Consider the following 13292-nt stretch of genomic DNA (forward strand, 5'->3'; position numbering starts at 1 on the left):
CTTATGCATGTGTCCTTTGTTCTCACATGGAGGGCGTGTGCATGACCTCCTGTTCTCACATGGAGGGCGTGTGCATGACCTCTTGTTCTCACATGGAGGGCGTGTGCATGATCTCCTGTTCTCACATGGAGGGCGTGTGCATGATCTCCTGTTCTCACGTGGAGGGCGTGTGCATGACCTCCTGTTCTCACATGGAGGGCGTGTGCATGATCTCCTGTTCTCACATGGAGGGCGTGTGCATGACCTCCTGTTCTCACATGGAGGGCGTGTGCATGATCTCCTGTTCTCACGTGGAGGGCGTGTGCATGACCTCCTGTTCTCACATGGAGGGCGTGTGCATGATCTCCTGTTCTCACATGGAGGGCGTGTGCATGATCTCCTGTTCTCACATGGAGGGCGTGTGCATGACCTCCTGTTCTCACATGGAGGGCGTGTGCATGACCTCCTGTTCTCACATGGAGGGCGTGTGCATGATCTCCTGTTCTCACATGGAGGGCGTGTGCATGATCTCCTGTTCTCACATGGAGGGCGTGTGCATGACCTCTTGTTCTCACATGGAGGGCGTGTGCATGACCTCTTGTTCTCACATGGAGGGCGTGTGCATGATCTCTTGTTCTCACATGGAGGGCGTGTGCATGATCTCTTGTTCTCACATGGAGGGCGTGTGCATGACCTCCTGTTCTCACATGGAGGGCGTGTGCATGATCTCCTGTTCTCACATGGAGGGCGTGTGCATGACCTCCTGTTCTCACATGGAGGGCGTGTGCATGACCTCCTGTTCTCACATGGAGGGCGTGTGCATGACCTCCTGTTCTCACGTGGAGGGCGTGTGCATGATCTCCTGTTCTCACATGGAGGGCGTGTGCATGACCTCTTGTTCTCACATGGAGGGCGTGTGCATGACCTCCTGTTCTCACGTGGAGGGCGTGTGCATGATCTCCTGTTCTCACATGGAGGGCGTGTGCATGATCTCCTGTTCTCACATGGAGGGCGTGTGCATGACCTCTTGTTCTCACATGGAGGGCGTGTGCATGATCTCTTGTTCTCACATGGAGGGCGTGTGCATGACCTCTTGTTCTCACATGGAGGGCGTGTGCATGACCTCTTGTTCTCACATGGAGGGCGTGTCTACCATCTACTTTGGGTTCTGCTCCCTGTGACTCCAGCTTTTCAAATTTCCTAATGGAGTTGAGTCACTTTGCCCAGAAATGACGAAGAATAATATATTTCTCTTTGGATGGCTCATAGCCAATGACTGGCTGGGGTGGGAGGTACAGAAACCTGGCCTCTCAATTGAAGGTGGACAGACTGAAGAGCAAAGCATGTTCCCTGGTTGCCCTTAGACTGTCCCTCACATGTCTGGAGACCACTGCCCTCCTTACAAGCATCTCCTCCATTTCCTTGCCCCCTCGCCCTCCTAGAGATGTCTCCTGAGGTCACCCCCTTATAAATCACTTGCAGAACCACTGAACTGAGAATAGGTCCCCCGTTGAAGGAATCAGAGAAAGAACTGGAAGAGCTTGAAGGGGCTCGAGACCCCAAAAGTACAACAATGCCAAGCAACCAGAGCTTCCAGGGACTAAGCCACTACCTAAGGACTATACATGGACTGACCCTGGACTCTGACCTCATAGGTAGCAATGAATATCCTAGTAAGAGCACCAGTGGAAGGGGAAGCCCTGGGTCCTGCTAAGACTGAACCCCCAGTGAACTAGACTATGGGGGGAGGGCGGCAATGGGGGGAGGGTTGGGAAGGGAACACCCATAAGGAAGGGGAGGGGGGAGGGGGATGTTTGCCCGGAAACCGGGAAAGGGAATAACACTTGAAATGTATATAAGAAATACCCAAGTTAATAAAAAAAAATAAATCACTTGCAGAATAAACTTCCATCCTAGGCTCTTCTGCCTCTGAACAGACCTATTCAGGATCATAGACTATATTATACCTTGATCTCTTGTTTGGGGTGATAACTTATCTTGCTGGAGATACACGCCTACTGCTGATTTTTATTTTTGTTTTTTAAATATGTAAGGTAGGGGTCACAAGAGAGGTTTGTTAGTTTCTAAGAATAAATGAAATGATGTTTAAGCTGATTCTTTAACAGAGAGCTAAGTACAATTCATTGTCCTATGTCAGCACAGATTTTTCATCACTGCTTGAGTCTCCTTGAGATGTTTGTTGGGTTGGATCTTCCTATACAATGATGGGGAAATGAGCATGTCTGAAACCTGGTATCTCCACTTGGCTCAGCAGGTGGTCTGCAGGAGAACATGGACTCTGCCAAGCTCATTTTGCAGGCAAACATTGACTGCGACATCAGACATGAAAACCCTCCCCAGTGTAACCCAGCCCTCTGGGAGAACCTAAGCAATTTCTGTCATAAGGGGCAAAAATCCTTCCCGAAGCAACCTGAGAATTTCACTGTTATGGGTTAGCATATAAAGATTCTAGGTCCTTGGACCACTCTTTTAAGTGCTAAGCACAGTCCTCTTACCTGTGAAGGCTGCAGTCTTTCCCCTCTCTTGCGAACAGTAAATATTTGATGATAGATCCTTGAACAGCCATCTGAATGCTCTGGGCACCTCCCTGAGTGGGTAAAAAGAGCAGTGGGGTAGGAAGGCTGGAGCTGGGCTTTACATTCCAGTGGAACCTCAGGGCCAGCGGTCCTGGAAGTAGATCTTCGAACTGCATGTGGCTGTTTGTGCTTCTCTGTAGCCTTCCCTTCCTGGTGTGTCCTAGCAAAGGGACCCTACTCTTCTGTGTCACCTCCTCTAAGGGCTGTGGCTGGGTCCCATCACCAAGGTAGACTCCATAATGACTAGCTTTCTGTGATGCTCTCAGCCTAGTGCCTGGGGAATCGAGGTCCTCTCCCTCTTCCACCACTGTGCCCTGCTTCATACCACACTTTTACCTTGGAAGTAGACGGGAAACCATTGGCTAGCTCCTGAAATTTAGGTGTGGCTAGTAAATTCTGACATGGGTTACTGATATTCTAAACAAGCCAGAAAGAGTGTGCAGATTTCCTTCTGCCTTGGGAATCTTTATGGGGCCTTGGAACTTGTAGAGAAACCATGTGAGAGCTTAGATGGGTTGGAGGAGTAAGACATGTGGACGTTGTTGGAGTCTAATAATCTTTGGTAACTTTACAGTCTTTTATCATTTACAGTTACACATTCATCTCTACATTTGATTGGCACATGCATCCACCAAGAAACACAGATCAGCATGGGATTAGAAGCTGGAAATGACTGAACCTGCTTTCACCTTTTCGACTTGTAAAGCAAAAGCCAGATCAGAGAAGGGATCATGGAACTTGAAATGTGCCTTTCTCCAGTCACTGCCGAGGACTTGGTTCGTATTTCCAAAGAGGCTTCTTTGCAACATCTGAAAAAGGGGGTGAAAAGCACTGTGAAGTAATTGATTTAGCTGGAGACAGTACCTCCTGGGCATGCCCCTCTTGGCGAAAGCATCCAGCCTTCTTCTCATCTTTGTTCAGATTGGCCTCAGACTTGAGTTCCAGATTTCATTGCATAAAGTCCTGGGCAAAACTCTCACATCAGGTTCTCTTAGGCCACTGCCCTGAAAATTTAGTTTGTCTCTGTGTCTCCTCCCACTGCCACTGCTCTGATTTTTTTCCTCTTACCCCAACATCCAAGACGCTGTGATGCCTACTTCTTCAATCTTTGAGATTTTTTTTCTCTCTTGACCGAAGGAAGTAGATTAAACAGACATGACCCCATATTTCTGTCACAATAGTAAGTGATTCAGTGATATTCACCAAGGATCTTAGATGTTTTCCTGGATACTTTTGGCACAGTAAGATCTATGAGGGAATTTCTCCTTGAGTTGTTTCTGTCAGGGTATTTTATCATGGTCCTCGCTTCTTTACTATTTTGTTCTGGCTTGATGTCCCTACCAAGATAGAATAAAACCCTCTGATGTTATCAGCCAAACTTAATAAAAGAAACTAAGATGCTTAGTGTCTTCCTTTTATCTAGATTGCGGGACTGAAGGCAGAGAAGGGAGGCACTTGTAGCCCCCAAGCTAGCAGAAACAATGGGTTGCTGCACCGCATTCCTCTAATGTGTCCTCCACTTTGACTCTATACTTTCCATCGTCATGTTTTCTTTTGCCTTGTTTTCTGTAAAAAAAATCACTGCTCAATTAATATTTTATAATAATATCTATAACTAATAATTAAAATTAATATAATTGATAAATTTATAATTAATTTATAAATTATTTATAATTTAATAGATGATTATATTGAATGGATACTTTATACCACTTCTGCCAGTGGAAAGCAAAATGACTTGTCATGTGTCATCAGTGAAATAAAGTAGGAGTTGAACAGCGTTAAGGATCATAACTAGAGACTGCTGCGGTGTCCCTCTTTTCGTCATTAATCAGAGAGGTGAAAGGTTTTGAAGAAGAGTGACTGCGTACAGCCAGTCCCTTGCCAGTCGATTCCCCTGGCGTGCTGGACTGGAGAAGGGGATAACTTCCTCCAAGGTCACAGCTCTGTAGTATGTTCTTAAATGTCACATCACTAGGGCCAGAGATACTCACCCACAGTCTGGGACAGAGTCTGAGCAGAGAGGAAAACAGCCTTATGTCAAGGGTGTCCTGGGATGGGTCAGTGAGAGATTGGGGAGAAGGGCAAAGGGTGACACAAAGGGTGGACACTGAAGATGGGAAACGCGGGGGCCAATCCCAGAGAGCTTTAAACATCGTGCCGAGATGCTGGGAGTCAGTTACAGAACAGCAACAGGCTCTAGAGCCCAGCTGATCCAGAGCCATGATACCCTTTCCTACCTTTGGGCAGAGCAGGTCCCTTGGGGTTGCAGGAGATTGAGGAGAACTGAGTATGCTCGTCCCCTTGCCATCCTATTTTCACAGCTGCAGTGATTCCCCTCCATCTATGTGTCCACATTCGAGGAACGTTTATCTTTATAAAGACTAGAAGTGTGTGCATTTCCTTGGCAGCCAGAGCTGAGTAGTCGAGAAACTCTCTGAGCTAGGTCTTGGGGCAAAGGCATGGCAAGGAAAGGCAGAAGCATGCCCAGAGGCTGGAGATAAAACACAGGGGCACACACAGAGGCTGTTGGCCCACGGTGTACACAGGAGGAGCATGGCAAACTAACGAGAAGCATCTTCCCAGCTGCAGAGTTTGAATAGCCCAGAAGATAGACTTTGATAATCCTGCCCCCGTGATGGCTTAAATGCCATCTTATAGCAATAACAAACGAGGTTAGTTTCTGTTTGTGGTTGAACCTCTCTTTCTCAAGGATTGGGCTATGTACCACCTGTAACCTTACCTCCGAATGGTTCTGTGCTACCTGATCCAGGAATGGCTGTCATGTCTGCTTCGAAGGTTATTATGACGACCTGTTGTTATGACCATTTTGCAAGCATGTCTTTGTTTCGGAAGGTCGTTATGACCAACTTGCTATACTTATACATTCTGCTTCTGCAACTCCACATATTTGTCTCCCAAATCTACCATGTGGAAACCCCCTGCTCCTGGACTATATCTTATCTATGCCCAATGCTGATCTCTTGAATGCTGCCTGAGTTAGGGACAGATAGCCTGAGTATATAGATTTTAAAAAGCTTGCTCTAACTAATTGCTTGCTTTAATTAATTTGGCCATGGTTTGGGCCATAGTTCTCCTCACACCTGTGGAATTGGCAGCTTCCAACCCAAGGCCGGAGATGCTCTGACTCACTCTGACCTTACTGACCATGTAACTGTTCTTTCCACACTGAGAAGCAGGGCAGCTGTTCTCATTCCACACCATGCCTGTTGAGGATGGAGAAGGACGGATGGGGGCTTGGGAAACATGAGTGTTGGGTAAATGCAGAATGTCACCATCCTTGCCTGTCAGTATGCAATTGTCTACCTTGTGTGGGAGAAAGTCCCAACACAGACAGGACAATACCAGAGATCAGCAAGAAAGGGGGAGAAACAGCCATGCATGAACATGAAAAATTAAGACTGAGAAGGCTTTTGGTTCAAATTCAACTTAAAAAGTGTAAGCCCGAGCAGACTTCCTGTTGCTATTGCTAGTTGCCACCTTCAGCTTGGCCTAACCCTCCGGTTGCACCTCTGAGGACCTCTCTAGAGCTGGAGGTGCCCTAGCCAGTGTAACAAAGACGGCCAATCCTACGTGCATAGTGTTAATTTTCATATCAGATATAATTTATGATAAAATTAATATGACACACACCTAATGATATCTGTGGGTTGTGCTTCCTGGGAACCAGATGCAAATGGCTGTAAAAGCCGATCTGAATGGCTCTTATTACTCAACACAATAAAGCATAGTTTAGGGTTGTCTTAGATAGGGTTTCCATTGCTGTGAACAGACGCCATGACCAGGACAACTCTAATAAAGGACAACATTTAATTGGGGCTGGCTTAAAGGTCAGAGGTCCAGTCCATTATCATCAAGGCAGGAGTATGGCAGTGTCCAGGCAGCCATGGTATAGGAGGAGCTGAGAGTTCTACATCTTCATTGAAAGGAAGCCATGAGCAGGTTGTTTTCAGGTAGCTGGGAGGAGGGAGCTCGAAGCCCACCCCCACCATGACACACTTCCTCCAACAAGGCCACACTTCCTAATAGTGCCTCTCCCTGGGCCAAGCATAGCAATTGCATTTCTATCTTCGTTCACTAGTTTTCTAGTATTTGTAGCACACACATTCAAGCAGGTGCTCGATCATAGTCCTCACGATGTTTGATATGTTCCTTACCTGTTTGAGGCAAGGAATGTGTGGCACCTGTGTGAATGATGATCACTGTCATCGTCACAATCGTCATCACAAGCATGGAACCAGGGAAGTGGGCATTTGTTATAAATACAGGGCTCTTTACAAGCATGTGGGCAAGCGATTGTGACAGGCAAGACAATGCAAAAATCCCTCCATTTTGTATGCTTGCGGAGGCCATTTCCGGTCTAACTAGGATCTGATCTCCTTGGTGGAGAATCGCCAACTCTATTCTAGAAACTAAAGGTCAAGCTGTGCAGTGAACGTATCTTAGCCTGTGTGTGTGGAACCTCCTAACCTCTTAGCTTCTGCAAAGCTCCCCGCCCCACTCCTGAAGCTGCTGAGCAAAATGCCAGGATGTGGGCTTTGCCTTTAAATCCCTGTGCTCTGGTCCCCTGAGGTCACACCTAGATCCCCAAGTACCTGGGTGTGGTCCCAGCTGGCTGAAATAAGACTTTCAATTGACTCTAAACTATGTCTGAGTGGTCATCTCTGGTGGGCTCCCCATAACACAACACAAGCAGGGTCATAATTTAGGACCTCTAGATGGGAGGCAGTGGGTCTTAAGCTAGAAAAAGGAGCATCCTCGCCCCTTCCTGACTTTTCTCCCCTCCCTACGAGTCTCATCTTAGGGGTCCCCATTGCTCAAATGCTGCAGAAGCCAGGCTAAAGGCTTCCCTATTAATAGGGGGTGCCCTGTTTATAGAAACCCAACAGTTCAAGTTCAAGGGGGAAAACAGGTTATAGCAGATCTCACTAGTGGGCCCTAAGATGCCTCAGAGTGATGTGCAGAGAGAGAATTAATAACCTCCGCCGAGGCCTGTTGATGAACTAGACCTCAGGCTGGTGCACCAGCCTCTGCCTCCTTATACCAAAAAAGCACACATGCTGTCCCTATAGCAGAGTCCATGTTTTTCTCTATCACATTTTTATGATATTTATCAGGGGTTTTATAGCTTTATCAGGGGTTTGCTTATTGGTTGCTAATAAGTGGTCACCAGAATGTGTTCCAGGCTAGGTGTGGGAGAGGGGTCTGGAAGTAGAAGCAGATGGGGATCTGGGACTGAAGGGATGGAAGGCTATTGGACAGGACTGGCTAAGAGCCCAGTGGTCATACTCTGACCCCGTTTCATTGGGGGCTGTTAGCTCATTCCGTCCACCAAGCCTGCTATGGGAGTCAGACAGGAAAAAATGCTCTAGTCTGAGACAAAAGGCAACAGTATAAAACGGGAGAGATGAGGATAGAGCCTGGGGGGTGGGGTGTTGCTGGACCCAACCCCCCACTTCCTGAGGGGATTCCCAGCAAAGGGACAGCCTGTGCCCTGTCAGAAGGCATCATGAATCAAGAGCTGTAGAGGCACACGAGACACTCAGTAAAGGTTTTGAGTCAGAGGCTCTGACAATTTGCCAGGAGGCTGCCCTGTCCAAATGCTGATTAGAACCGGTCAAGCTTCCAAGACTCCTCCCTACAACAGGTGCGCGTTCGGAATCCCAAAGGCCCTTTGAAGTCCCAAGGCGTGTTTAATGAATGCCGCTGTAATTCAGGGACATGCTAGCATCTGGGCCACATAATGGGAATAAGTCCAAATTCATTTTTTAAAGAAAAATCAATTCTCTCTACTTCTGGGACTTCCTTAACACTCCATCAACTCTGTTTCCACTGTGCTGGTCTGAATCTTTTGTTTTACAGCCTTTTCCAAAGGGAGAGAACCGCCTTGGGGAAGGTGGGGAGAGCTCCCCTGGCCTCTGTGTGTGATTGTTGGTTAAAGGAGCTTTCAGACATGGGCTCTCCTGCCTCCCCAACACTAGGCTTTCAAACATCTGCGAGTGCTTTTTTTATTTTTAAAATTTGTGTGTATTTTTAAAAATAGACAGTACGTTGTGTGGCTCAAAAGCCAGAGTACAAAATGTAAAAAGGCTTTCTCCCCATTAGTCTCCTTGCTCATCCCCCACCTCCTGGGTGGCCTAGGAAGCCTTGTGGAATCTACCTGCTTATTTGCAGGCAAATGTCAATATAGAATCACAATTTTCTCCCCTTTTCACACAAAAGGTGGTCTTTCAGAGATATAAACTAAAAATGAAAATACAAATCACATAGAAATTTCTTACAGATATAAAAACATTATCTTATCAAGTAAAATGCACATAGAAACTGATTGACCCACCTTGGGACGTCAAGGGTTTCAGAATTTGGAATATTATGTGTTATACACTCACGTGTGTGTGTGTGTGTGTGTGTGTGTGTGTGTGTGTGTGTGTGTCTGTGTGTTAAGATACCTTGGGAACAGGGCTCAATTATGAATACAAAGCTAGTTACAGTTTATATAATTCTCATGCCCAGTACACAAAGGGGCAAATGTAGTTGGTATGACATTTAGTATGCCTGCTTTTTGACTGCAAAATGAAGTCAGAAAGTTTCCTCTTGCCATGTCAATGCTCAAAAATGTTTTGTGTTTTGGAGCATTTTGGGTTTTGGACTGGTCACACACTGTATTGGCTGTTAACTTCTGAACTATAGCTAAGCATAGACTTCATAACCTTTGAGGCCTATAGGACTCCCAGGAGTACACACTGGGGTTCATTAGTTAGAAGAATGGCTAACTGGGGATGTAAGGCACAAGCCAAGATTCAGGATTCACAGCCATCAGTGAAATAGAGCATCTTGGGCCTTATGAGAACTCTGCTACCTCCCTGTTCTCCTGTGAGCCAGGGAAAGAAAAAAAACCTGTGACGGAGACAGATCTGCTTATGCAAAAGCACACCCCACCTTGATGCCAAGAAGCCTGACAAAGACTTTATATGATAGTTCTATGTAGCATTTCCAGAGACGGTTTTAGTTTCTGCTCATTTGTCTCAAGTGGGACCTGGAGAGGACACATGCAGCTTCATGTATGTGGTGGGTCTGGCTACACAGCAGATGCTTCTGGTCTTTACCAAGATACTTGTGTAGTTTTTAATTGTCTTTGCAACTGTCCAGGTGCACATGTCTTTGAAGGAACTGCTAACTCTCATCCTTAAGCCTTGAGGCTCTAGAATGTGGCACAGACACATTTGGAGGATGGGAGAGTGTGAGACATTGTCTTGGGGGCTTGAGTGTCATTCTGATTGTCATTTTGTGGAAGGATTCTGCTCTGTCACTCTCACCAGGGTCAAGACTTGAATTCAATAAATGGTCTCTGAGGTCAGAAACTTTCCAGATCACTGTAGAGCCTCAAATATCAATTTTTGCTTTTGCTTTGTTTGTTTCTTTTGTGACAGGTACCCTCTATGTACTGCAGGCTGTCCTGAACTCACTATGGCCTCAGACTTACAGAGATCCTCCTGCCTCTGCCTCCTAAGTGCTGGCATTAGATGTGTGCCACCATGCCTGGTTTGTCAAGTTCTTCTTAAGTCTACATATTAACTGATAGCTCCCCAAACTGTTCCTTTCTGAGATCAATGCCTCATTCTAAGGCCAAGCCTAGCAAATTTTCTCTCTCTTTCCCTCCTGCCCACTCCTGAGCAGTGCCCTCTCTTACCTCCATTGTTTTTTTAACACATTTGTAGCACTTATCTATCTACTTAGAGTGTCTGTCCTAATGCATGTTAAGTAACAAGACATTAAAATGTACCTCCTGCCCTCCCTCAAACAAAACTGTCAGGATGAGGGAGTAAAAAGACAGCGTCTGTGAGGACAAGACAGCTAGCATCAGTGTCCTTCACAGTACCATAAATAAGTCATTTTAATTATATCCTCCTTTTATCCCCAACAGCCATCTGTAGTGTCATGTTCAGCAATACTGTCCCAGGGCAGGAGATCAGATGCCCCCGTCTTGCTGTCTATGGGAGGATAGCATTTCACTTCATGTTTAATGGACAAGCTGTACTTACTGTGGCCATTGCTGGGGAGATAGGAAAACCATGCAGTTTTGAAGAGATGACGGCGAGTCTCGGAATAGAACAGACACCACTGGATGACAACTGTCTCTGTCCTTGGGATGGGGACATTCTGGATCCACCTCCAGTTTCCTCAGCAAATCTATGGCTGCCATCATGATTCTGTAAGAAATGTCACCCCCAAAGAAAGCAAACAGCTAGTGAAGTCCTCGCTTAAAGTGTTCAGTGTTCAGGAAACGTTGTGTCACATTTAAAGATGTCTAAAACCATGATAAAAGGCAGTAAAAGAGCTGACGAGGCCCAAATGTCTGTGTCAAAGGGAACGTTCCAAAATTTTACGGGACTGGGAAGATGTAATTAATAATTAATGATATCAAGATCTTGACTTAAAATTATGTTTAGAGAAAAATAAAGTGTAAGTGTCACCATGTCTGGGGATGACATTTTATAAGTGTTGACTGAGTCATATCTTTTCCATGTTATCTTTGTTATCTTATTAATCGGACAATCAAAGAATTGGGTCACCCCCATTAATCCTTCATATTTCCCCTCAAGGGAATGTGAAACACAGAACACTCATCCCACTTTTGCAAAAAAAAAATCTATTTTTACATTTCTTTACTGATGTTTTGGCGCTTGTGCGTTAGTTAAAATCACCTCCTTCAGTTTGCTCATTCCTATACAGTATTATGAAGACAACCTCCCCATGGGTAGCTAGACCACAGCAGACTCGGCCTTCTTAGTTTTTCTGTATTCCTGGAGGTGAGGATGCTTTCTTATCGCATGAGCACAGCATCTGAGGCACAGACTGCTGATGGGAGGAGATGAATTTTCTAACCCAAATGGAAAAAATCCACATTTACACCAGTGGGCTTGCCCATCCTATGTAAAACCAGAATTTGACATTTATTTACTTCTTCCTTTCAAAAATTGTCTTATCTTTTGAGTGGTCTATCTCCCCCGAGGTGACTATCAAAATTTAATATTTCCAGAACTAAAGTAGAAACATTATCTCCCTGATTCTAATTTAGACTATGGCTAAGAGGGTATTTAAAAAAAAATAAGGCTTTCGCTCACACATTACTGGGAGGAAGGTGCTTAGCATTGAAGCTAATATTAACAATTCAGTTGCTTGATTACATGCATTAGTGCCAGGAAATATGATCTTAACGTTTAGTGCTGCACTGGTTCTGCGATTGAAGTGCATCTGGAAATTCAAAGTCATTACCTCCTTACGTTCTCAGGCTATGTGGATTACAAACATCTTTCATTTTACATTGTATGAGAGATTGGAAAATGCCCTTTCAGCACCCGAATATAATTTTATTTTCCCTTATTTAAAAACAGCAAGGGCAAACAAATTTTCAGAAGCCTATAAAGCTAACTATGTTCAAAGCTACTTTTCTTTAGGGGCCACATTCACCTGTCACCCCCAACCTTTGTGTTATGAGTGTAGGATCTTTCTATTCTAATATCACTCTTCCTAAAGCAATAGCAATATGGCGTGCTTGATGGGGGGAAGTAGCTCTTAAAAGTAGGGAGAGAAATTAATGAGAAAAAATTATTTTTCTGTGGCTTTTCTAGTGTTACCTTTTCACCCAATAAATGCCAGTACCTGGGTGACATTGTGTGTGTCGAATAAACGCAAATTATGCTGTTTAATGTGATTGTTCGAAGAAGGAGCAACTAGAGAGAGCGTCACTGCCTGAGCTACAAGCCCCTCTCCATTTTTGACTTTGAGAAAGTTATTACCTGGGGAGTTGCATGACTGCTTCCCAACCTGTAAGTGAAAGAGAAAACATTAAGTACCTTACTCAGTCTGTTTCAACCTTACATCTGCATACCTCCCCAGACCCTGCCTTGCTAGGGAAGTCTCTGTCAACAAATAGATAGGTGGGAGGCATTTTAGTTGTAAGTCTATAACGGAAACTTGTCTCTAGGCAAGCATAAAGGTTGATTACGTAGGCACCGAGAATCCCTGTGTCAGAGAAGTGAGACAATGAGGTCTTACCTGTGATTCTTACCTGAAGACTCCCCTCCATTGGTCAAGAAATAAAAGTTCCCTAGTAATTTCATTTAAGTCCAGTTCTAAAGGATTTTGCTCCTCGACTGAGATCTCTGGATCCATTTAGATAATTCAAGGACTTGGAAGGAAGAGGCTGTTCAGGTGGGAGAAGCAACCTGCGTGTGGGGAGGGCTGCCTGGAGCACAGGCTGATGGCAGCACCCAGCAGCCCACATCTCAGGCCACACTGTTGCTGCCCTGAGCCGAGTCCATTAAACTTTCATTAGAGATGCAGGACATTTTTTTTGTTTTTGTCCACTGCCTAGGTTCCATGAATGTTTAATCCAAGATAGACTTACAAACAAAAGGATTTCAATTACCTGTATTAAATCATCAAGATAATGTAATTGATGAGATACCATGCAGACGATTGCTCCTTAGGCTAGGGTATCTTCGGGAAACTTTGTGGAGCAGAAGTACATTAACACTGGGGCCAAAGCCATCCTGATCACATAAAAATATTTTGTAGAGGCGAAGGAAGACAGATTTCTGACAGAGAATTTAGTGGACAGAAACCTGGCACAGATGCAGGACTGGTCTGATTTGGTCTGGTTCAAGGAGAGACCTAAAGAGTAACAACATC

General features: G+C 45.2%; 1 protein-coding gene across 2 annotated transcripts in view; it reads right to left on the reverse strand.

The window, feature by feature from the left end:
- Window positions 1-12893, reverse strand: part of Mindy4b (MINDY family member 4B) — a 33203-nt gene extending 20310 nt beyond the window's left edge. The window contains exons 1-5 of one of the 2 annotated variants that reach the window (XM_087613998.1): window positions 12667-12773; window positions 12398-12431; window positions 10640-10807; window positions 3266-3385; window positions 2496-2587 (exon numbers count right to left, since the gene is read on the reverse strand). In XM_087613998.1, the coding sequence (XP_087470124.1) occupies window positions 2496-2587; window positions 3266-3385; window positions 10640-10807; window positions 12398-12431; window positions 12667-12773 (521 nt within the window). 2 annotated transcript variants of the gene reach the window in all.
- Window positions 12894-13292: the final 399 nt, after the last annotated feature.

The sequence above is a fragment of the Rattus norvegicus genome, chromosome 2, assembly GCF_021556685.1.
Source record: "Rattus norvegicus strain SHRSP/BbbUtx chromosome 2, alternate assembly SHRSP_T2T, whole genome shotgun sequence".
NCBI lineage: Eukaryota > Metazoa > Chordata > Mammalia > Rodentia > Muridae > Rattus > Rattus norvegicus.